Source organism: Pelodiscus sinensis, chromosome 1, assembly GCF_052426305.1.
Source record: "Pelodiscus sinensis isolate ZL-2025 chromosome 1, ASM5242630v1, whole genome shotgun sequence".
Lineage (NCBI taxonomy): Eukaryota > Metazoa > Chordata > Testudines > Trionychidae > Pelodiscus > Pelodiscus sinensis.
Window position 1 is genome coordinate 326,622,001 of NC_143052.1, and position 25,722 is coordinate 326,647,722.

The 25,722-nt window shown below is 41.1% G+C and overlaps 1 protein-coding gene across 2 annotated transcripts in view; it reads left to right on the plus strand.

The window, feature by feature from the left end:
• Window positions 1-25,722, plus strand: part of CEP126 (centrosomal protein 126) — a 73,042-nt gene that overhangs the window by 31,759 nt on the left and 15,561 nt on the right. For both annotated transcript variants that reach the window (XM_075919283.2, XM_089775743.1), the window contains exons 6-10: window positions 2,803-4,990; window positions 6,273-6,431; window positions 10,212-10,333; window positions 13,330-13,417; window positions 13,901-14,110. In XM_075919283.2, coding sequence (XP_075775398.2) covers window positions 2,803-4,990; window positions 6,273-6,431; window positions 10,212-10,333; window positions 13,330-13,417; window positions 13,901-14,110 — 2,767 coding nt within the window. The remainder of the gene's footprint in view (window positions 1-2,802; window positions 4,991-6,272; window positions 6,432-10,211; window positions 10,334-13,329; window positions 13,418-13,900; window positions 14,111-25,722) is intronic.

Consider the following 25,722-nt stretch of genomic DNA (forward strand, 5'->3'; position numbering starts at 1 on the left):
CCTGCTGGGCTGCGGGGAAATGACAACAAGAGCCGGGAAGCCTGGTGTGCGGCACATTAGGGCTTATGGGTGGTTGGGAGCTAGCGCGTGACTCCGCTGGACTACTGGGGGAGCCAGGAAACCTGGGGGAGATATGGCAGGGGGTTAGGCCAGCAGCACGAGGGCCAGAAATGATCTCCCCTAGTCTGGCAAATGCCCTCATCTGGGACCAGAGAGATCCAACCTGTATTAAAATGCACACAATCCTTTATTTACACATCACAGAAACTGTTAACATTATTGTCTACTATTTTTGTTCCCACTCAGATGTTCAAATTATAGTACTCTCTACAATACACATTAATTAGAAATGGAAAAAATCTACTAGTTCATTCTCTTCAACGCAGGTGTATTTGTAAATCAAGAAAGCCTCAACTTATTTAGCTACTAAACTGTTTTTAGGGAATTGATTTAAATGAAATTACATGGATGATCTGTATCAGGAATTATTCTGAGGATTGGGAGAAAATAATTCATACATATAAACACAATAGCAACTCCTGTTTGAAATTTTCAAGCAAACTACTGAGTGGGCACAGTTTTATCAGTTAAAAATGTATCTAGCAACTTAGATTTCAACCTATAAATTTACAAATGTAACTAAACTAATATGTGCCAAGTTTACTTTGATATAATAGTGTCCACTCAGAGTTCTGCCCCAGTTTAACTAAATCAGTTTAGAAGTACACCTTTTAGTTAAACTGATATAACTTTAGGTGGAGACCAGGTGTAAATGGGCATAAGGTCCTTGATTTCTTGTTGCATTTTTTTCCTAACTGGAAACACTACAGCTAGTCCAAAGGTATGGTCTTATGTAGAAAATTGAGAGAGGATTTTTTTGTCCTTCTTTCTTCAGCTGTGAAGTTCAAACAGAGGTTAAAAATATAATTTGTCTAAAAGGAAAAGTTAATAAGTAACTAACAAAGCTCTATATATTCTGTTTTACTAGAAAGACACCAGTTTGAATAGTCTTCATTTGAGAATGTTCTCTAAAGGGATCTTTGCCTACATTTGATTCTTTGTTCTTGTATTTGGTTTATTTATCTCGGATCATGATTATAATATAAGCCTGCACTGGGATCTGAACATTTAGTGCAAGATAAGATTTAATACAACCATAAAAATTCTTTCAAGATACTTGTATATCAAAAGGGCTCTCAAAATTTTTGTATTTTGCAATTGAAAAATCTTTGAGCAACTTTAAAATATTCAATATTGTATTTTAACAATAACATTATCAGTATTAAAATAAATAGCAGTTTTCTGGGAAAAGGTGTGCTTACATATTAACAAACAATTTTTTGTGGTTTCTTTAATAAGCTTTCAGAAATTCAGTGATTCCAACATGATTATTAAAGGAGATATAATTTCTTACCTCAATTAGTCCCGTTTTTTTACAGTTTGCAAATGTTTTACTTTAAAGTTACAAGTCAAAAAAAGGTGTTCACTCTTTTATTCTTAATGCATCTGCTACTGTTTTTTTCACCAGAGCATAATTAGGATTGCCATATAATCCAGTTTTTAACCAGGAAACCCTGTCAAAAAGGGACCTTCTTAGCTTCAGTCAGTACTGGTGACTGGGCCATTAAAAAATTGGTTTGCAGGGCTGACAGGCTCCCTGCCCAGCTCCATGTGGTTCCCAGAAGTGGCTGGCATAGCCTTCCAATCTTCTACATGGAGGGACAGCCACCGGGGCTCTGAGCTTGATGATGCTGTGAACACAAGTGCTAAAATAACTTCCATTACTCTGCAGAAAGTATAGTAAGTGTAACCCCCTTTTTCCTCCCCGAGTTACTGGGGAGCAGGTCACACTCACAGGTGTGCCTGGGTGCCTAATGTTTTAACCTAAAAGAGATCCTGAGCACCCCAGTGGTGATGGTGTTTAGTTGGGGAAAGCCCTATCCACCCCCTTGCTGCAGTCCCTTGCTGGCAATGAATGTAAAATGGCGGTGCCTCCACCTGGCTGGCCTTGTACACACACTGGTGTGCCTTGAGAGCCTCCAGGAATATACTCATTCCAACTATAATATGGATCCAAAACAACAACTACAAATCATATACATCTAATAGAATACTTTAACATAAACAATCTTTACTTAACTTAAATAAACAGGGATTAACAGAATTAGAAATGAATAGCATTAACAAAACACATAACAATAATTGAAGCTTATACAGCTACCATTTGTACTAATAGACACCCCTAGACTCAGTCCCAGACTTGCTTGCGTTGGTGCGCTGATGTTGCAGCTGTAGTGAAGATTTGGTCCAGGCTAAACAGCAGCTCTGTCTCAGGCAGGACTTTTCCAACAATGCCCAAAACTTACTGCCTCATGCTGGGCCTATAGAAAGCAGCCTGCTACCTCCCAGTTTCAACAGGCAACGGTCTGTAGCTGCATCCAACAGCCCCTGCACTGGATCAATGTCCTTGGCAGCAGCCTGGCTCTCCCTTTGGTTCCAAACTGCAAGACAGAGTCCAAGACTGCTAGGCCTCTTTCTTCAAGCACATGGAGAGAGCCTCCTCTCACACACAAGAGTCCATCCTTCCTGTTTTTTTCCCAAGGGCTCATGGGAATTGTAGTCTAGATTGTAGCACACAGGGTCTTTTCAGAATAAAACAGAGGCCCCTTTATTAAGGGGACTACATAAGTATTTGTCTGGTTATACCCTAAGCTTTAACTAATATAAAAGAACAAAACTATACAAATCAATACCATAACATTTTAAGACTGTAACAAGACCTGTTTTACTTCTGTGTTTCAGAATTTTCACCAAGAAGTCAACAACCAAACAACAAATTATGACAGTTTGTCAAGCCTGGACAGTCTTGAGGCAGGAAAACAAAATGAAAATTATACAGCACCCTGTGAAATATCTTTGACTACACAGTGGAATGACTCTACATCCTATAGTTCACAGAAATCACAGACTTTGAATGAGAGTTTTCTTGATACACCTGAAATAACTTTTTCTAAAAATCAGCATGTAAATAATTGGCTGAAAAATTTAGATATTCTAAATAATGAGGTAAACACTCCTTTTCGTGACACTTTAGCTAAACAAAATGTTACAACTCCTGCTGAAAATATACACAATTCAAAACAGATATCATTTGTTCTTAGGGGAACAGAAAAAAGAGCAACAGAGATATGTACTTCTGATAATCAAATAACCTTTGTAACCAGTCCATGTACTTTTATTCAAAATAGAAAAGATGAAAAAAACAGCCTGTTGAAAGTTCCATCATCTGAAATAGTTAATAAAGAGAGTTCATTAGCCACTGTTATCCCTTTGTTCAAATCCAGCAAAACTTGGGCCACATCTGATCTTGCTCCAAAAGAAAGAGTTTCAGATTCTGTACGGGAACAGAGTTCTGAACTAACCCAAGAGAGACCAACCACCTCATCAGTACAAACCTCTAATCAGCCTATGGCAACAACTGTAATCCTGCCTCCAAAACAATGGAATTCAGCTGGTGTTTCCAACAATACTTTGTCAACTAATCCTTTCCAAAAGGGCAAAGATACAAATATGGTGCCATGTACTGATAATCGAGACAATTTGCCAGAAATGAAAGATGAAAACATTAAATATGTTAATGATGTTAATCAGGGGTCACCTTTATTTCAAGGTACATCTAATGCTTCCATTTTGTGCAACATTGATCAAGAAGAGGACAAAAAAGAAAAGGGAATTGTGTCTGAAACCATGTCACCTTTGTCTAATGCAAAGTTTAACTGTGACTTGTCTGACGATCATAGATATCTGATAAATAACATGAATGACCGAAAGGGAGTGAAATTGCCCAAAAGCATTTTAAAGAAAGAATCTAAATATGAAAAGTATTGTTTCAAAGCAGTGGTTATGAACCGAAGGATCAGTTTTGGGACTCAAACTGCCTCTTCTATCAGAGACAGTCTAGAATTGGCAAAAATAAAAGGAAAAGATGCAGAAAATCAAAAGACCAATAAGAAACTTAGATGGTTTGATGAAATTGGCAAAATACTACTAGAAGATGATGAAAAGTTTTCAGAAAAGAACATCAGAGAAGTATCTCAGGTACAATTGCAGCCATTTTATATTCAAAGTAAACTTAATGCTGCTAACAATAATTTAAGAAGTATTTCTGATTGCACCACAAATTCTGTCTGCCCAGAAAATCACCAGGATTATCCCCTGATATCCACAAAAACTGTTGCTGCTGGAGGTTCAGAAAGAGACTGTATGCCTCTGCGTTCTTTTCTGTCTACAGGTTACCACTTTGCCAAACAAGCCTGGATGGCATCAAAAGGTGATGAAAGTAATCCCCCTGTATATAGTGGGGACTCTAAAATTCAGAAAGGTAATCTGCGCAAAGGTAAGACAAAGATAATCAAAAGACCAAGATCTGCCAAAACTCAGTCAGGTTTTATGCCTAAGAACAGAAAGGGCACTATAATCCGACCACAGACTGCTAGTGAAGTTTACAAGGTTATAAAAGCTCAAGGTAAAATCATTGTACCTCATCCACCATCAAAACCCTTACCAGGCAACAGGACAGATCAAAATGTAACAGACACTACATGTCAATCACTGAGTTCTTCCAATCTTCAGCCTAACACTACAAATGGTAACTATATAAATGCAACACATGTTTTGTCAGCAGATCATGTTTTAAATAGAACCATTGTAGAAAATAATAAGAATATTACTTGTAGTTCTAACTTTGTCTCTGTGATGGCACCTCCGCCTTCCTACAATGTATCTCCAAGTGAGCCTTTGGAACAGACAAATTATACTGTAAATAATATTCAGACAATTGCCCAGGAAGACAGCTTGAAAACTTGTATAAAAAGGAATCCTGTATGGGCAGAAAATGGACTACGTCTTGATCGTACACCAACTGATGAAGAAATACAACTTTTGTGGCAGGGTGTGCATAGTGCCCTAGCTGAAAAGGATTATGCTGCTGGTAAGAAGCATTCTTGTTTTGTTTGCTTTTTTTTCCCCTTCAAAATAGGAAGTTTTAAAATAATAATAGACTCTTGCTTTCAGTTACATATACTGTTTTCATCCTTTTACATAACAGTGTGAAGAGTTTCTACTTTTCTTCTTCTTATTATTATTATTATCTATTTGTATTGTAGTAGCTCTTAGAGGCCTTACTCAGAGATCAGGGCCCATGACTTTGAATGTGTTAAAAGCATTAAATAAAAAGAAAATCCCTGCTCCCAAAAGATTACAATTTGGATTATTAAAAAGAGAGGTAGATGAAACAAATAGATGTGAGCGAAGGAAAACCAAGAACAAGTTAATAGTAAAATGAGTAAGTTTTACATGATAAACTATAGCTTGCCATCTGCTGGCCACTATCATCTGGAAAAATGTGATAGGATCTCATGAAAAAGCTATAAATCTACTATGTTTTTAAAATGATTGCACTATAAATTTTGGGTTTTGCGAAGACTCTGTCTTGTTAACATAGAGAACATTTCAAAGAAAGTTGCCCATATTAATAGAGTAAAAAAAAGTAGAAGAAATTTCTAATAAAATGTTTTCTGGGAACATTAATATAGAGGTACACAAGAAAATTTAAGAGAATAAATCATATCTTCTTGCTAATGAACTTAGAAAGCATATTTCAACTGATTATTATATATTTATAAATGCTTTCCAAGTATCGCCTCTGCACCCTAGCTGCACTGTACTTAGCTGAGCTTTTGTGTAGTTTTCCAGCCTTGCAACCTCTTCAAGAGGCAGAGTCCATGACTCCTCCAACTCCACTTCATGTACCAGCAGTCACTTTATGCCTCCTACCATATTGTTGTGGCCATCCTGTGGATCATTCAGACTGGTGCAAAGCCCCCTTCTATTAAAGTATAGAGCTTCCATGTCCCTTAAGAATTGGGCTTGTAATAGTATATAAAAACAGACATACTGGGTCACACCAAAGGTCCATGTAGTCCAGTATCCTATCTTCCAACAGTGGCCAATGCCAGATGCCCCAGAGGGAGTGAGCAGAACAGGTAATATATTCTGTTAGTGTATTGTATAAGTCTTGCTAAAATTTCAGTCCATTGTTTCTTTATAGCACTAAATACATCTTGGGTTACTTACCAGCTGAAACTAATCTTGGTGCAGATCAAGAAGCTTACTTCCAACTTACTGTTTTTCAGAAATGTATTCATTTTAAAATGTATAAAGTTCCTTGGTATATAACAAATACAATTTCATTACATTCAGTTTCCTTTCAGGTGATTTCCAGCATTACGATGCTCATTATAATAATTCCTATAGCACTAACTTGCAACCTGTTAAAACTAACATATCCCACATTACTATTGATGGTGGAAGCCTTCTGACCAGTTTTAAATCACCTGGAATGAGTGGATTTTTCTCTTCTTCATCAAATGGTAAGAGACTTTATTTGTTAGAGATCACTGTAGTAAAGCAACAGAGAAAACACTGTTAAAAGTACCAAAACACATTCTGGAGCAAATTTTCAAAAGCTTACCAAACTATGTACACAAAAAATGGCCAAACACATACATAATTCCACATGCAGAACTCACATTTTCACACCAAGTAAGTGTAAATACAAAATGGGCATATAATATCTGTTTGGGGAGTATGAAAGTTCCTTATTTGCAATTGCAAATTCCACACATGAACATATGTTTCCCTTCAGGTGCCATTTAGAAGCTGAGTTTTGAAAATGTATTAAAACATTGAAGAAAACAATTAATTTTGCAACATAGTATCTAGTTTAGGATTATGTAGCTGAAAGAAATTGCTGCAAGGCTATAGAGTTTTTTCTTTTAAATACATTAAAGCAAGTAAAGATATTCATGAATGAGCAAGGCAAAATAAAACAAAGCTAAGGAGCTCCAATATGTACATTAGTGGTAGTAAAGTCTCATGGGTTGAAGCTTAGGCAAGTGAATTCAATTCTGTGAACTAGTGAACATCCCCTGCAATGTTCTGAGTTCCCTTAACTACTGTTGATTCACATAGGAGCTGAGACTATGCAGCCCTTAGTAGGAAGCACTGATTACCCTGGATAGTCAGGTTCTACAGTTGTTCCTAAATATTGCCTATCTTATAAATTGGAATTATTGTTTGGCGTGTCGTTAGACATTGCTGCATTGCACAAGTATCTCAGAAGCTAGCTAACTATTCAGTTTTCATCAACCCTACATATTTATAAAGAATCAGACACTATATGTTAGAACCTCAGAGTTATGAACACTAGAGTTACAAACTGGTCGACCACACACCTCATTTGGAACCAGAACACAATCAGGCAGCAGCAAAAAACAAAGGCAGAGACACAACCCCTCTCCTTCCCCAATACTATACAGTAATGTAACTTCAGAGGGGTAGCCAAGTTAGTCTGTAACTAGAAAAACTAAAAAAACAACAAATAGTCTAGTAGCACCTTAAAGACTAACAAAATATGTAGATAGTATCATGAGCTTTCATGGGCACAACCCACTTCTTCAGATGACAGGAGTATTAGAAGTCCAGATCCAGGAATAAATAAGGGAAGGGGTGGGAGGAGGAAAAAAAGAGACACAGTGAGTAGATGGTTCAAATAGTTACAAGAGGCTGATAAGAACAATTAGCACCTCCATTGGCTGGTTGGTTCAAGTCATTAGAATGTGGAAGGTAGTGTGCGAGCCACCCAATGTCCCTGTTCATACTATTTGCATAAGAATTAAACGTGAATGAAGTTAAATTCCAACCCTTTTCTGTGTATTTGGCTTGTAGAATTGGCCTGAAACAAAATGGTGACTTGGAGATCCATTAATGAGTGTTCAGGTAGATTAAAGTGTTCTCCAATACTTTGTGTACTGCTTTTTCAGATATCTGATTTATGTCCATAGATATTCTTTCCATAGAGACATTCCAGTCAGTTTGGCCAATATACATTGCAATGGGGCATTGCTGCATTTAATGGCAGAGATCACATTAGTGGATGTGCAGTTAAATGGTGGCTGTGATTGGATCCAGTGATGAAATCGCTAATGTAGATGTCTGGACAGGCACCAGGGCTGATAGCAGGGGTGGGTTCCTGGATGATAATGATGGAGATGTGTTGCGTGGTTACTGGAAAGAATTTGTTTGAGGTTAGAGGGCTGTCTGTAGGCAAGAATTGGCCTTTTTCCTAAGGCCTCTGAGTGAGGAGTCATTTTCCAGGATAAGTTGTAGATTATTGATAATGTGTTGGAGGTGTTTAAGTTGTGGATTGTTGTTTTCTCTTTTGGGCCTGTCTTGAAGTAGTTCATTTTTCTCTTTTGGCTCTGTCAATCTGATTTTTCACTTCTCCGGGTGAGTATTTCGGTTTTAAGAATGTTATATATAGATCCTGTAGTTATTTGTGTCAGTCTGTAGAATTGGAGCAAATCCGGTTGTATCTTAGGGCTTTTCTGTACACAGTAGATTGAGAAATGTGTCTGGGATGGAAGCTAGAGTCATGAAGATAAGTATAGCGGTCGGTAGGTTTCTGGTATAGGGTGGTGGAAATTTATCCACCGTTTAGTTGTACTGTAGGGTCAAGGAAGTGGATCTTTCTTGTGGACTAATCCAGGCTGAGGTTGATGGTGGGGTGGAAGTTGTTGAAATCACTGTGAATTTCTTCGAGGGTCTCTTTCCCATGGGTACATATGATGAAGATGTCATCAATGTAGCATAAATCGAGTAAGAGTGTTAGGGGCAAAAGCTGAGGAAAAGTTGTTCAAGATCAGCCATAAAGACATTGGCATATTGTGGTGCCATGCAGGTACCCATGGCTGTGCCACTGACTTGAAGATACAAATTGTCTCTGAATTGGAAGTAGTTGTGGATGAGGACAAAGTTGCAGAGCTCTGTAACCAGGTGTGCAGTGCTGTCATCGGGAATGGTGTTCCCGATAGCTTGTAATCCGTCTCCATGTGGAATGTTTGTATAAAGAGCTTCTACTTCCATGGTGGCCAGGATGGTATTTTCAGGAAGATTACTGATATTTTGTAGTTTCATCAGGAAGTAGGTGGTGTCTCGAAGATAACTAGGAGTGCTGGTAGCATAGGGTCTGAGGAGAGAGTCAGTATAGCCAGATAGTGGGATCATAGGCGAGAGGCTTATAGAATATGGTGTGGGTGAGTTGCCTGGTTGCCTCCTGTTCATAATCTGTTCTGTTCATAATGACTACAGCACCCCCTTTGTTAGCCTCTGATTATGATGTTAGAATTGTTTTTGAGGCTATGTATAGCATTGAGTTCTGTATGACTGAGGTTATATGTTATATGATGTTGTTTGTTGACAATGTCACATTGAGCATGTTTGCGGAAGCAGTCTATGTAGAAGTCAAGACTCTCGTTATGACCATTAGTACAGATCCACATGGAAGCCTTACTCTTGTGGGATTGGTGGGGGGAGCAGCAAGGTCAGTGTGTTGTACGTCGGTGTGTTGGAAATATTCCTTTAGGTAGAGGCAGTGAAAATAGGCTTCCAGATCTCCACAGAACTGAATCATATTAGTAGGGGAAGTGGGGCAGAAGGAAAGTCCTCGAGATAGGACAGATTCCTCTGCTGGGGTAAGAGAGTGGTTGGATAGGTTGACAGTTTTGCTAGGTGAGTTGAAAGTATTGGGAATGAGAGATCCTGAAGCATGTAGGAGTTTGGATAGCTTATTGTCCTTTTTCTTCTGAAGGGAGATGAAGTGATCCTTTTAGGTGGTTTGTCGAATTTTAGTAAAGTCTGGAAAAGATGAAGTGTGTGTAAAACCTTGGTTTTTTATGACAGTTTCTAATGTTGAGAGCTCCTCCTTGATTTTCTTCTGTTAGTTGTATAGAATGCTGATACGGTGGTTCCTGAGTTTCTTTGAGAGAGTGTGGCATAATCTGTGGGTATAGTCTGTGGGATACATAGATTGCAGTGGGTTTTTCACCTTCACTCCCTTAGTTATAACAGTATTGTGTTAACATAAAAAGAGGGGAGGCCAATATTTTTCTTCTGCACAGTAAAGTTTGAAAGCTGTGTTCAGTCAATGTCCGTTTGTAAATTTTTGAAAGAATTTTTGAATGTTTTGTTCAGAGTTATGAACAACCTCCATTACTGAGGTCTTCCATAATATCAAAGTTCCAATAATCTTTGCATCTCTGTATTTAGCTTGCCTTTACATACTGGCTGCTTTTGTATGTTTCTAATTTTAGATGCCGTTCCTGTCATAAGACAAAAACAAATTTCTGACAACAGCAAAAATAAACGTAGAGCTCTATTAGAACAGAGGAAACAAATTGTTGCCTCTGCAGGAAGATCCACTCATCATGCACTGGTAAATATCATTTTTAGAGCCATTGAACTGAAAATATCAGTCAAAAGTTGTCACAGAATAATATTTTCCTACTGCTGCATACTTGTTAGAGGAGTAATGGAAAATAAATACTGAAGTAAGTCAATGTTATTTTAAAACAGGAAACTTTGATTCCATGACTGGTTACTTTAGGAATGATTGGTACAAATACATTGATTTGGTTTGTTGGGTGATGATACAGCAATGTGATAATTCCTTGATGTCCTGCTGTTGGCTGGCTGCATTCTGATTAATTTAAGAGAACTTGCTGGTGCACACTCTCAGATTATTTAATAAGAGGTACAGATAAACATGTAAAAATATGTGCAACAAATCATGCGGTACCTAATTAACAAAATAAAGGTGCAGATGCATTTTCTCCATTTTTCCCAGCACTGTGCTCATCATCAGGATTCTTCTGCTCTTTTCCTCCAGCACCACAGCTAAAGTTTCTCTCTCTTTGGTTTCTTTTTCTTGCCTGGGGAAGCATGTAATATGAATATGTTAAATACAAATGTTTCAATCCAAAGGTTTTGTGCCTTTTTTTTCCCTTTTCTGTTTTTACTTCTTGCTTTTCTCCTTTCATATCCCATTTCATTTTTCCCTTTTATATTGATACAGTTTTCTCTTTTTCCTCTTTTTTTCTACTGCTTTCTTTATTTCTCCCTCAATCTCTGTTTCTCTCCCTGCTTTTCTCAAATCTCTTTGCTTCCTTTCCCTCCTCCCTGCCCCCCCAAATTTTCCTTCTCTCTCAATCCATGCTTATGGTAGTCCAGCTTGTTGTTTCAAATAATTATTTATAAATAACTCTCTAGTTTCAACATGCTCTCAGATTATGAGAGGCTTCTAAATACAAAAAAATTACGAGTTTTTAGTTGCAGCCTCACCTACAGACAGATATATATGCAAATCTGAAACTTTATTATTTCTGTTTACATTGTCCTTTCTGTTAGAATAATACACATTTTGGTAATGCTATGGGGTCTCTTAAACTTGACATAGTTTAGGGCCTCAGCATGTCTTAATCCAGCCCTGCCTGAACTGATATGCAGCTAATAATTTAGGAAGAATGTCCTATCTGTTCTTTGTTGTAGAACACTACTCAATAATCTGCATTTATTTTGCACAGGAATTTTCCATGGACATAGGGGAGCTCTTCATGAAAAACAAATGCATAATGTATAACAGAAATCTACACTGATGATAGAGAGGATAATTTTACCTTAACTTTGAATTTCAGTTGAGAATGGAAATTGCATGTACTAGTTACACATAATAGAACTTTATGTTATAAGATTTATGAAACTTTTGAGAAAGCAAAACCAGAGCCCCAGTCTTGAACATATTTAACCTTATTCATGTGAATAAAGTTAAAGTGTGGTAAGTGCCTGCAGAATTGAGGCCTAAAATCAATTGAGTCCACATTTACTTAATTCTTTTCAAGATATATAGTCTCATGGCTATTATAAAACACCAGCAAACATACAAAGTTACTAAAAATAGTTACTTGATTATTTTATGTATTGTTAATTTAAGAGAGCCTTTTGTTCATGAAGAAAAGTCACTTTGCTGGAATCAGAATTTTCCTATGGCTTAAGTGTCTATCAGATTACAGTGAAAAATAAGCACTTTCAGAAAACTACAAAAAAAAAGTCACAGGTCCCAAGAATCTTTCTCTGAAAATGAATGTGAAAGTCCAACATTTCTGCAAACATAAACATAATTTCTCTGAAGATTCTCAATAGATTTTAAAGATTGTAACAGTAAAATTCTTTATGTACCCTTACAACAGATGTATTATTTTATTTTGGGATTTTGCTGCTATAAACCAGTCACCAAAAGTACATAAACTAAATGTTGCTATATAACCTTTATAGAAGGCATACAGCTGTTTTGAGATTCATTAAGCATCATTGTTTATTCCAAATATAAATGTTTCTTCACATAAAACATTTTGTGTTCCTCATTTTGTATATATAAAGTATACATAGCAAAATTAAATATTGCTGTAGCTGTAAAAACTTGTAGTAGTAGTGATATAATGGAATATGATTTAGTTTATAGTAATCTGATATGGTTTACATCATGGTTCTTGTTATTAGCTCCAGGCTTCTTGTAGTTAATTTCAGAGCTAAATACATTAGAGACTATAAAAATACCAAACTATGTTAGTACAAGTTCTTTTACATTTTTGGCAAAATGATGGAAATTTCTTGTTTGTATATAGCACTAATAGAACATCTTGGAAGCTTTGTAAATAACTTTAATATGAACATTATTATGAATATGAATTGAATAGAAACAAATTTTGAATCATAGTAATTTTTACACCCATATTCATTCAGAATTAAATTCAGTTCTGTTTGAAGAGCCAGCATTAGGCCTGTTCAGTCCTTAATTCCTATTTGAGTCCTGTTTTGAAGGCTTATGTGGGATTTTGTGCTGGCCCTTTGCACAGTGGTCAGTTTCACCACCATTGCCAGCAACTATTAATTCAGTAGTAGAAATCAAAGCTATCCAGTGAACATGGTTAGAAGTCTGGAAAAGTTTATATATGAGATTACTACTTAGACTATTCTTATTTACCCTAAGAGAGATTTTGAAGTAATGTCAAAGGGTATCTGTCAAGAACTTTTGAACCCTCAGTGTTCCTACTGAAATTTCTGTTAAGTCTAATAAAAGTGTAAAACAGTAGTCAAACAGAATGCCTCTAGTGTCTCTTGTTACTGTGGTCCCCCCATTACACTTCTTTAGTGCAGGTGAACCACAATATAGACAAAGGTATATAGACATTTTTTGTGCTTTAAAAAGCTTTTTAATTGCTCAGATTTTCAGAATAGCTTTTGAACTTGAAAACACATAGCCTGTTAATTTTCGTAATATATCCTACCTTATTTAAATAAAACATTTAAAAGCTTTAGAAGTCTTAAGATTTTAAATAATTGTTAAATATTATTCTAAGTGATCAATTTTTACAGAATACAGTGCATACTGTACAACTAAGCCCATTTCAATGTGAATTTGAACCAGTGAAAACTGTGAGTGGCAACCCTAATTCTGATGAAGGTACAGTAGCTCATTTCAGTTCCACTTTTTGTTATAGATAAAATACTTGCACTATATATCAGCTTTTGCTTTGTAGCATTAATAAGTATGAATCAAAGTACGGTGTATTTGATGAAAATAAAGATTGTAGCACATCACAACATCATATATATTTGATAGGTGAATTTAGAAAAGCATCATGAAAAAAATCAAGTCTCTCTTCCTCTACTGTATTTTTAAGTGTATTACAGCTACATGTACAGGCACAGAATGTCACCATGAGCTGGCTGTAAAGCTGGCAAGACTGGCTACTCTACCTTATCTTCTTCTGCCCCCATATTAGGAACACAGACAACCTAAAGTCTTCATGACTTTGTGACATTAATATTGTTATGTGGATTTCTGTGTGTAGCATATTCATGAAAAGAACCAGTAGGTTTAGATGTTTTAAAATATTCTAATTTGAAAAAGTTCAGAGTATGACCAGTTCTGTAAAATGTTTAGTTTCAGAAAGCACTGCCCAGTTTTTGCTGGCAGAAAATCTAGCAGGTACATCCGTTACAGAAGGTGAAATCCTGGCTGCTATGGAAACGGTGCAACCACCTGGACAAACCATGATGCTTAACAAGGCCCAGAGACGAGGCAGGAGTGCATTATCACTAGAAGAGCAGAAGATACTTCAGTCACTTGATCGCCTTAATCAAAGGCTGCAAAGTAAGTTCAATATATAGTATTAAGATAGTAATAACTTATATTCTTCTTTGAGTGATGTCCTCGTGGGTACTTCACTGTAGGTGTCGGGTCGCCCCAGTGCTGCAGAATGGAGTTTTGCACAGGAGTAGTCAGTTGGGCTGCACATGCACACGAGGCGCCTCATGCTGTTCATACCTATTGCTTCATACATGCACCCTGGCCCCTCCTTGTTCCTTTGTTACCACCTTTGGCAGTAGACGGTACTGTAAGCTGCTCTCCTCAGACAGTTACTTCAGATTTTTGCCTTTGTTGGTTGTTATTTCCCTTAGTTTTAATAGTTATAAGGTTTTTTTTAGTTAGATCAGTAACAACAACAAAAAATTGATGAATAAACTGATAGGAAAGAGAAAACATGACTCGGCAAACCATGACCGGCTCCCTGGTTTTAAAAAATATGGCACATGACACAAGGCCAACCTGAACTCCGATGGACACTCTCCCTGCATTTGCTGTCTTGGTGAGGGGCATATTCCACAAAAATGCCCTCACTGCAGCAAGTTAACTGCCTGAGCTCATCAAGATAGGGAGATGCTGCTCTGCATGTTCCTTTTCGATAAGGCACTTCAGCCTTCAAATATGGAGGACTTGGCTGTTCATTCCGAGTCATCCAAGGCAAGTTCACCAGTGCCTAAGCCATGCTGAAAAAGAGGCTTTCACCAACCAGGCTTTGCTGGCCTCTACATCAATCCAGATCAGCTCTGGCGATAAACAGGAACATCCGGCACTGCGCGTAACCAGCCTGTAGAACCATAGATCTGCCATGAAACTGCTATGGCACTGATTTCCCCAACACCAGCACAGACGCCAGTACCAACACTGTCAGAACCTCCAGCACTGAGTAAACCAAAAGAAGCCAATAAACCTTCCTCAGCGGCACCTGCAGTGCCGGTTAGCCAACCGGTGCCGATGAAGGCTTGTGCAAAGACAAACTGCACCCACCCTTCCCTGAGTCCGGAACCAGCTTTCTCACCAACACTGCCATCATTATCATCACTGCTGTGTTCACTGACACCCATAGATGGTTCGCCGTATACATGTCATCATACTCATCACTGTGCCTCTCTAGCACCAGCAGGACCACACACTAGTGCTTCGAGGCAGCTTTCTCCATCTCCATCCCAATCGTCCAGAGGCTTGGTTCGATCTCTATGATCACTGGTGCCATCAGTTCGCAGTCTCTCTCACAAACACATAAGTGTGTCTCATCCACACACCATTCCCTGACCAGGTCATATTATGATAGATACATACACGCACATTCATACCATGTTCATACCTGCCTCCCTGGAGGATCGAATATTATGCAATATCACAGCCATTGGTCACCATGTTTTCAGTGTTCAGTCTCTTGATGTTATTCAAGCGCTCTTCGTACACCATCTTCCAGGCAACCGCCCCCTTCACCACATTCTCACACTTCTCCAGTACCAGTTCAGTGAGGAATGGAAAAGGGCCAAATTACAGAGGAGGAGGAAATACAACACTCAGATATGTCCCCTATAGACCAATCCTCATCATCTGCAGATCAGGGTGTCATGCTGGGTAATGTTTCCCCCATTGATGACCTCAAACAATTTCAAGAACTATTCAAAAGGGTGGCTGCAGCCTAGGAGGTGCAATTTGCAGAGGTCACTGCCAAGCAACTTCGGCTTCTTAAAAACCTTCAGTCTATTCTTCATCCACGTTATTGCTCCATCTGACCAATTATGCCAGCCGTCTTTCAAACCATGACTTTGACAATTATTCCAGGTTAACAGAACTCATGGAATATCTTCCTGATAATACTACACTCAAATCCATAGTGCAAGAGGGATACACAACGGGCCACACATTCCTGCAAATATCATTGGATGCCGCGGACAAGATCTATGGCTACGTTGATTGTTATGCATAGAGCCTCTTGGCTCCAATCCACTAGTGTGCATGAGGAGCTTCAGGGAAAGGTCAAAGACCTACCCTTTGATAAGGATAAATTGTTTGCCACCAGAACTGACAAAGTCCTACATTGCAGTAAGAACTCCCAGACCACTCTTAGAATGCTGGGGATGTATATCTCACCATATAGGTGCAGGCAATGCTCACTTTATCATTCATACCATCATCAACTGGAATTTCCCTATTCTAGAAACTCCAACAGGTCCTTTGATCAGGGCCACTCCAGACCAAGAATTCAGAGAAAGAGGCAACAGAACAACCGTCCTTCTGCTTCTCATAATAATAAGCAGCAGGTATGAAGTCTTGGTCGGAGGCCTGCACGACCTTTCCCACACCCATCTCCAGAATCACTCTGCCATATTTCACAATCGTTTATGCCCTTTCTATCATCAATAGGCTACTATCACAACTGATTCATGGATTTTAGATATAATCACTACTAGTTACTCCATCCTGTTATTTCGCTTCCCCCATCCTTCCCCTCTTCAGGGACCCCTCTCACAAGGATCTTCTACCCCAAGAGGTCCACCAACTGTTGGCCATTGGAGTCGTTGAGAGAATGCCAGATCCATTAAAAGGCAAGGGTTTCTACTCAAATTACTTCCTTATAGAGAAATGTGCGGGAGGGTGACCTATCCTAGATTTATGAGCTCAACAAGTACCTCAGAAAGCAGTGATTCAAGATGGTCACCCTAGTATCCATTATTCCAGCTCCGGACGAGGGAGATTGGTTTGCAGTGCTTGACCTGCAAGATGCTTACTTTCATATGACGATACATCCTTCTCATAGATGACTCCTTTGCTTCACCACAGCATCTGAGCATTTCCAATCCCGGGTGCTTTCGTTTGATCTATCTTCAGCTCCTCGAGTTTTTTCCAGGATGCTAGCTGTGGTTGCTGCTTTTCTTCATCGTCAGGGTGTGATTATGTTTCCCTACCTCAATGATTGCCTCATAAAGGGGTGTCTTCAGAGGAGACTCTCCATATGAGATATATAGCTCAAGACCTATTTAGATCTTTAGGTCGTCTTATCAACAACCAGAAGTCCACTTTTCAGCCAACACAATCCCTAGAATTCATTGGCACCCACCTCGATTCCATCCAGACCTGTGCCTATTTAATGACTCAGGGTATGTCTACACTACAAAGTTAGTTCGAACTAACGGATGTTAGTTCGAACTAACTTTCATAGGCGCTACACTAGTGTTCTGTTAGTTCGAATTTAATTCGAACTAACGGAGCGCTTAGTTCGAACTAGGTAATCCTCATTCCACGAGGATTAAGCCTAGTTCGAACTTACTAGTTCGAATTAAGGGGTGTGTAGCCCCTTAATTCGAACTAGTGGGAGGCTAGCCCTCCCCAGGTTTCCCTGTGGCCACTCTGGCCAACACCAGGGAAACTCTTCTGCCCCCCTCCCGGCCCCGGACCCCTTAAAGGGGCACTGGCTTGCTATGGTGCCTGTGCCAGGTGCAAGCCTGCCAGCACCCAGCCAGCAGACCCTGCACCTGGCATGGATCGAGCCACCCACCCGATGCCCCCCAGCCCTCCCCCTCTTCCCGGGACCAGGCTGGCGGCTCCCGGGAGCTTGTCCAGGACCGCAAGAGGCGGGTACCCGCCTGGTCTAGTGAGGACCTCGTGGACCTCGTACACGATCTCCGCATTAGGCACAGGAAAGAGGCCGTCTACGGCAGGAGAGCTGCCAGCCTGGCCACCCAGGAGCAGGTGTGCATGAAAATCAAGGTGGTCCACTGAGACCCCCGACCCTGAGCCCTCAGCTTACAATGGCCATCCTGGGTCAGACCAAAGGTCCATCTAGCCCAGTAGTCTGTCTGCCGACAGCGGCCAACCCTAGGGACCCTGGAGGGAATAGACCAAAGACAGTGACCAAGCCATTTGTCTCGTGCCATCCCTCTCCAGCCTTCCACAAACCTTGGCCAGGGACACCACTCCTAACCCCCTGGCTAATAGCACTCCATGGACCCAACCTCTATGACTTGATCTCACTTCCCTTTAAACTCTGTTCCAGTTCTATCCTTCACAGCCTCCTGCAGCAAGGAGTTCCACAGATTGACTCTTTGCTTTGTGAAGAACAACTTTCTGTTACTAGTTTAAAGCCTGCTACCCATTCCTTTCCTTTGGTGTCCTCTAGTCCTTCTTTATGGGAACTAATGAAGAACTTTTCTGTATGCACCCTCTCCACAAAACTCCTGCTTTTAGAGACCTCTATCCTGTCCCCCCTCCGTCTCCTCTTTTCTAAGCTGAAAAGTCCCAGTCTCTTTAGCCTCTCTTCATATGGGACCTGTTCCCAACCCCTGATCATTTTAGTTGCCCTCCCCTCTCCCAGCCTCTCTCTTCCCCTCTCCCACCTCCTTTTCCCAGTCTCCCCCAGTTTTGTTCAATAAAGACAGATTCCATTTTTGAACACAATTCTCCTTTATTTTGTACATCAAGAAGAGGGGCTAGGGAAGGGTAAGTGGAAGGAGGTAAGGGAGGAATGGGGCACGAGCCCCCGATGGGGAGGACTGGGCTGGCTCTGCGGGCTTCTGGGGGTGGAAGCTCTCCTGCAGCCCCCCAATTGTCCCCTCTCCCCAGATGGCAGCCTGTGGCAAGTGCAGCCAGTCTGATGGCCAAGTGTTGTGATGTGCCCAGTGTGGGTACTCTGGGCAATCCAAGCCAGGACTGCTTTTCAAGCGGGGCACCCCTGAGAACTGTCTGTCCGGGGTGGGGGTCGGGACCCTGTAAGCACAGCCCTCGGCTAGCCTGAGACAGCATCTCCACGCTCTAAGTCCTCCTCTGATGCCCTGCCGGCACTGCTTCCGGCCATCCTTAACCCCGGTTCAGGGTCCACTTAACGTGGACATGCTAGTTCGAATTAGCAAAATGTTTTTTAGTCTGGATCCATTAGTTCGAATTAGCTTAGTTCGAATTAACTAATTCGAACTAAGTTAGTTCGAAATAACGTTGTAGTGTAGATGTAGCCTCAGAGATTCCAAGCAGTACACGGTCTCATCACCATACTAACCACCCGCACTTCAGTTATGGCACTCACATGCCTATAACTTATGGGCCATATAGCTCCCACTATGTACATGGTACAGAATGCTTGACTACATATGTGATGGCTCCATTATTTGCTGGCCTCCATTTACATCCCATCAGAACATCGTATCCATAAATATCTAGCCTCCTCAAGTGGTTGAGTAGCTCGGCCAACCTACTGGCAGGGGTACCATTTCAACACACTCAACCATTGGCACAAATCACAACCAATGCCTCAACAGTAGGCCTTGGGAGCACATCTAGAAGGTCTTTTTACTCAGGGTTGGTAGTCCAACCGTGAGAAAAGCTTACACATAAACATTCTGGAGCTCAGGACACTCTCCAATGCCTGCAAACACTTCCAAGCACAAATCGCAAACTGCACCATCAGGATTCTGACAGGCAACATGTAAACCATCTATTACATCAACCATCAAAGCGGGGCCCAATCCCATTCACTGTGTATGGAAGCAGTCCGCCTTTGGAACTGGTGTGTTGCTAGCAACATAATACTGATGGCTCTGGACCTGGCCAGAATTCACAACACCACTGCAGACATGCTGAGCAGACACTTTACTATAGACCATGACTGGGAGATCAATCGCAAAGTTATCAGATGCATATTCCGCATGTGAGGATTGTCCTTTTCACCACCCTCAACAACACATTATGTCCGAATTACTGTTCCAAGATGGGTCTGGGGTGGTGGTCCTTAGGTGATGCTTTCCTCATTCCTTGGAAGACCCACTTTCTCTACGCCTTTCCCTCAATTCCACTCATCCCAGAACACTTGACAAAATTAGGAGGGACCACGCTTGGGTAATGTTAATAGCCCCCACATGGCCCAGGCAGACAGATATCTTTTAGACCCCCTGTGCCCTTCCTGGTAATCCAGATCTTCTAACACAGGACAAGGGTACCCTTCGGAACTCCAATCCTCATTGTCTCCTCTTGACAGTCTAGCTCCTTGCTGGTTTCCGGATGCCAAAACACTCTGTTCTGACAGAGTGAAGAGAATCCTTCTTCATAGTAGATGTACTGCTACTCACACCACCTGTCTCCTAATGCAGGAGTCAGCTCCATCCCTGTGGCAACTGGAAGGCTAGGACTATAATGGAGTTTAAAGAGAAGCTAGATAATTTCCTGGCGGTTAGGTCCATAAAAGGCTATTAGCCAGGGGATAGAAATGGTGTCCCTGGCCTCTGTTTGTCAGAGGCTGGAGAGGGATGGCAGGAGACAAATCACTTGATCATTGTCTTTGGTCCACCCTCTCTGGGGCACCTGGTGTTGGCCACTGTCAGCAGACAGGCTACTAGGCTAGATGGACCTTTGGTCTGACCCAGTACGGCCGTTCTTATGTTCTTATGGTGTTGGCTGCTAGGCTGCTGCCTGAGTGGGTGCCGGGGAGTACTTGAGTCTACCACCTTGTGGTCCAGAGGCTGATGCCTCTATTTTCACTCATCCTATGATTAGACACTTTTTAAGAGGGCACCAAAACCTCTTCCCACCACGCAGACCTCCACCACCCTCATGGAACCTGTAACTAGTACTTGACACGTTGACTAAACCACCTTTCGAACCCTTAGCTATTTGTCCTCTACACCTCATGACAGCAAAGGTGATATTCCTCTAGCAATAATATCTTCACATAGGGTCAGCAATCTGGCAGCCCTTACAGTGGTTTTACTGTACACAGTTTTTACGAAAGACTTCATGGTTCTACACACCCACCCATCCTTTCTACCAAAAGTATCATCAGACTTCAATGAGACATTTGGTCTCCAGATGTCATATCCTAAACCACACTTGTCCACACGTGATGCCCTGCTCCATATTTTAGATGTCTGTAGAACCCTTGCCTATTACATTGAGCACACCAGAGACTTCTATGCTTCAAAACAACTATTCGTCCCAGTGGCCAACCGGTGTAGGGATAAGCCACTCTCCTGGCAACGCATATCCAACATAATAATTTCCTGCATCACAAAATGCTACACCTTACAAGGCAAAACTCTTTCTACTCCACCTAGAGCTCTCTCTATGGGAATGTCTACACTGCAACAGTATTTCGAAATAACTAGAGCTATTCCGAAATAACTTAGTCCACATCTACATAGCAGGCAGTTATTTTGAAATAGTGTAAAAATACTGTCAAGTTGGAGGACTTCTTACTCTGACTCCTGTAACCCTTATTGTACAAGGAGTAAGGGAAGTTGGAGGAAGAGTGCTCTATTTTGAAATAAGTGCTGTATAGATGCTCCCTATTTTGAAATAAGTTATTTTGAAATAAGATATGCAATTGATGTAGCTCAATTTGCATAGCTTATTTCAAGTTAAGCCCTGCTATGTAGATGCACCTTACAAGAGCAGTCTTTACCTCCACAGCATTTCTACGAGGCATACCACCCCATAACATTTGTTGAACTGCCACATGGTCTTCTGACCATACCTTGATGATGCACTATGTGATCTTTAAAAACCTTTCTAATTATACCTCAGTAGCCACAGTAATCTTGTTCACTATCAACACTGGGTGACTCCAAAGCCTACCATCCAGGCTGTAATTGAGAACTGCTACAAAGTCACCTACAATAGGGCACCCATGGGGACATCACTTGAAGAAGGAAAGGAAGTTACTCACCTTGTGCAGTAACGATGGTTCTTCGAGATGTGTCCCCCTGTGGGTGCTCCACTACCCAGCCTCCTCTTCTCTGTCTTTGGAGGTGTTTTTCTCTGATTCTCTTATTTAGATACTTGGGCATACATGAGGAACTGAGGAGGGGTCAGGCCATGCGCACAAAGCAATAGGTGCAAAGAGTATGAGGCACCTCATGCACACGTGCAGCCCAACCAGCTACTGCTGTGCAACACTCCTATCTGCGGCGCTGGGGTGACCTGACACCTACAGTGGAACACCCACGGAGACACACAACTTGAAGAACTGTCATTACTGAACAAGGTAACTTCCTTTTTTAAATAACTGTTTGAGTGAGATATATAAACATAAACTGTATGACTAGAAATAGGTGAATCTGCTCCCCTGTTTCATTTTGCTGTTTAGTACATACACCAAACAGTAAGTCAAACCACACATTCATTATTGAGGCAAAACTCATTTAAAATAATGGGAGTTTTGTCTGAGTAAGCTTTTGGGATTTGTCCCTGTATTTTTTTAATCCATTAAACTTGTCCATGCTAATAGATCCCTCATAATACACTAGCTTGAATGAGCTCAGGTTTTCCCTTTCCCATTGGAGTGGCAGAAGCAGAGAAGAGGAACCTTGGGACCACTGGGAATCTCTGCTCAGCTGTGGATTAGGCAGAAGTAGATATTAAATGAAAAAAGTGAAAAAGAAGATACTCAGTGAAACTAAAAAAGATAGCGAATCAATAGACAGAAGATAATTAAAATGGAGAAAAAGTAAAGACAACTAGAAAGTAAAAAGAGAAGTCCAACAAGGAATATTAAGGGAACAATTAAATGAATGTAAAAGTAATGACTACAAGCATACAGTTACAAAAACTAAAATAAAAATATAAAAATTACATTGCTAATATGCAATTTAACTACTGAACATAGTATTCCAAATTCATCAGACATCCTGGGCTCAATTCTCCTTTTTAGTTAAGCTCTACTAGCTCCGGGTACGTCTACACTACAACGTTAATTCGAACTAACTTAGTTCGAATTAGTTGATTGGAACTAAGCTAATTCGAACTAACGGATCCAGACTAAAAAACTAATTCGAATAAGCGTTTTGCTAATTCGAACTAGCATGTCCACATTAAGTGGACCCTGAACCAGGCTTAAGGATGGCCGGAAGCAGTGCCGGCAGGGCATCAGAGGAGGACTTAGAGCGTGGAGATGCTGTCTCAGGCTAGCCGAGGGCTGTGCTTAAAGGGTCCCGACCCCCACCCCGGACAGACAGTTCTCAGGGGTGTCCCGCTTGCAAAGCAATCCTGGCTTGGATTGCCCGGAGTACCCACACTGGGCACATCACAGCACTCAGCCATCAGACCGGCTGCACTTGCCGCAGGCTGCCATCTGGAGAGAGGGGACAATTGGGGGGCTGCAGGAGAGCTTCCACCCCCAGAAGCCCGCAGAGCCAGCCCAATCCTCCCCATCGGGGGCTCGTGCCCCATTCCTCCCTCACCTCCTTCCACTTACCCTTCCCTAGCCCCTCTTCTTGATGTACAAAATAAAGATAACGTGTCTTCCAAAATGGAATCTGTCTTTATTGAACAAAACTGGGGGAGACTGGGAAAAGGAGGTGGGAGAGGGGAAGAGAGAGGCTGGGAGAGGGGAGGGCAACTAAAATGATCAGGGGTTGGGAACAGGTCCCGTATGAAGAGAGGCTAAAGAGACTGGTACTTTTCAGCTTAGAAAAGAGGAGACGGAGGGGGGACAGGATAGAGGTCTCTAAAAGCAGGCGTTGGGTGGAGACGGTGAATACAGAAAAGTTCTTCATTAGTTCCCATAAAGAAGGACTAGAGGACACCAAAGGAAAGGAATGGGTAGCAGACTTCAAACTAGTAACAGAAAGTTGTTCTTCACAAAGCAAAGAGTCAATCTGTGGAACTCCTTGCTGCAGGAGGCTGTGAAGGATAGAACTGGAACAGAGTTTAAAGGGAAGTGAGATCAAGTCATGGAGGTTGGGTCCATGGAGGTTGGGTCCTGGCTATTAGCCAGGGGGTTAGGAGTGGTGTCCCTGGCCAAAGTTTGTGGAAGGCTGGAGAGGGATGGCACGAGACAAATGGCTTGGTCAGTGTCTTTGGTCCATCCCCTCCAGGGTCCCTAGTGTTGGCCGCTGTCGGCAGACAGGCTACTGGGCTAGATGGACCTTTAATCTGACCCAGGACAGCCATTGTAAGCTCAGGGTTCAGGGTCGGGGGTCTCACTGGACCCCCTTGATTCTCTTGCACACCTGCTCCTGGGTGGCCAGGCTGGCAGCTCTCCTGCCCAAGCCGGCCACTTTCCTTTGCCTAGTGCGTGAACCAATAATGAGCATTAGGTTTACAAGGGAAAATAGGAATGGTAAGGACTCGCAGCCAGAGGAAGCTAGAGATAGACCAGAGAATTTCACTGTTACTAGGAAAAGGCAGGTCTATGTGATTGGGGACTCCTTATTGAGAAGAATAGATAGGCCTGTAACCAGAGCTGATCCAGAGAATAGAAGGGTGTGCTGTCTGCCAGGTGCTAAGATAAGAGATGTGGAACTGAGGTTGAAGAGAATTATTAAGGGAGCAGGAAGGAATCCATTGATCATCCTTCATGTAGGAACAAATGATACGGCTAGATTCTCTCTGGAACGAATTAAGGGAGACTATGCTAGGCTGGGGAGGATGCTCAAGGAAATTGAGGCTCAGGTGATCTTTAGTGGAATACTGCCTGTTCCTAGAGAAGGGCAACAAAGATGTGACAGGATTATGATGATCAATAGATGGCTTAGGCAGTGGTGCTATAAGGAGGGCTTTGGGATGTATGGTCACTGGGAGGCATTTATGGACAGAGGACTGTTCTCTAGAGATGGACTTCACCTAAGAAGGGAGGGAAATAGACTTCTAGGATGGAGGCTGGCTCAACTTATTAAGAGAGCTTTAAACTAGAAATCTGGGGGAGATGGTTGGGAGATGCAAGGTAATCTCTATGCCAGATTTTAACACTGAGAGGGAGGAAAACGAAGTAAGAAAGGATATAGCTGGGGGTAGGAGAATGAACATGAGGAAGGGTGGAGTGGATACTAGTCTAATAGGTCATATTGGAGGTATAACGTCTGTTCCAAATTGGGTAAAGAATGTGAATGAGGCCAAACAGCAAAAATTAAGATGTTTGTACACCAATGCGAGGAGCCTAGGTAACAAAAAGGAGGAACTAGAGCTATTGGTCCAGGAAGTGAAACCAGATATTATAGGAATAACAGAAACATGGTGGAATACTGGGCATGACTGGAGTACAGGTATTGAAGGGTATGTGTTGTTTAGGAAAGACAGAAATAAGGGTAAAGGTGGTGGAGTCGCATTGTATATCAAAGATGAGGTAGATTGTAAAGAAATAAAAAGTGATGGAATGGAGAAGACAGAGTCCATTTGGGCAAAAATCACATTGGGGAAGAAAACTATCAGATCCTCCCCTGGGATAGTGCTTGGGGTGTGTTATAGACCACCAGGATCAAATTTGGATATGGATAGAGACCTCTTTAATGTTTTTAATGAAGTAAATACTCATGGAAACTGTGTAATCATGGGAGAGTTCAAATTTCCAGAGATAGACTGGAGAACAAGTGCTAGTAATAGTAAAAGGGCTCAGATTTTCCTAGATGTGATAGCTGATGAATTCCTTCATCAAGTAGTTGCTGAACCAACAAGGGGGGATGCTATTTTAGATTTGGTTTTGGTGAGTAGCGAGGACCTCATAGATGAAATGGTTGTAGGAGACAACCTTGGCTCGAGTGATCATGAGCTAATTCAGTTTAAATTAAATGGAAGGATAAACAAAAATAAATCTGAGACTAGGGTTTTTGATTTCAAAAGGGCTAACTTTAGTAAATTAAGGAAATTCGTTAGGGAAGTTGATTGGACTAAAGAAATTATGGATCTTA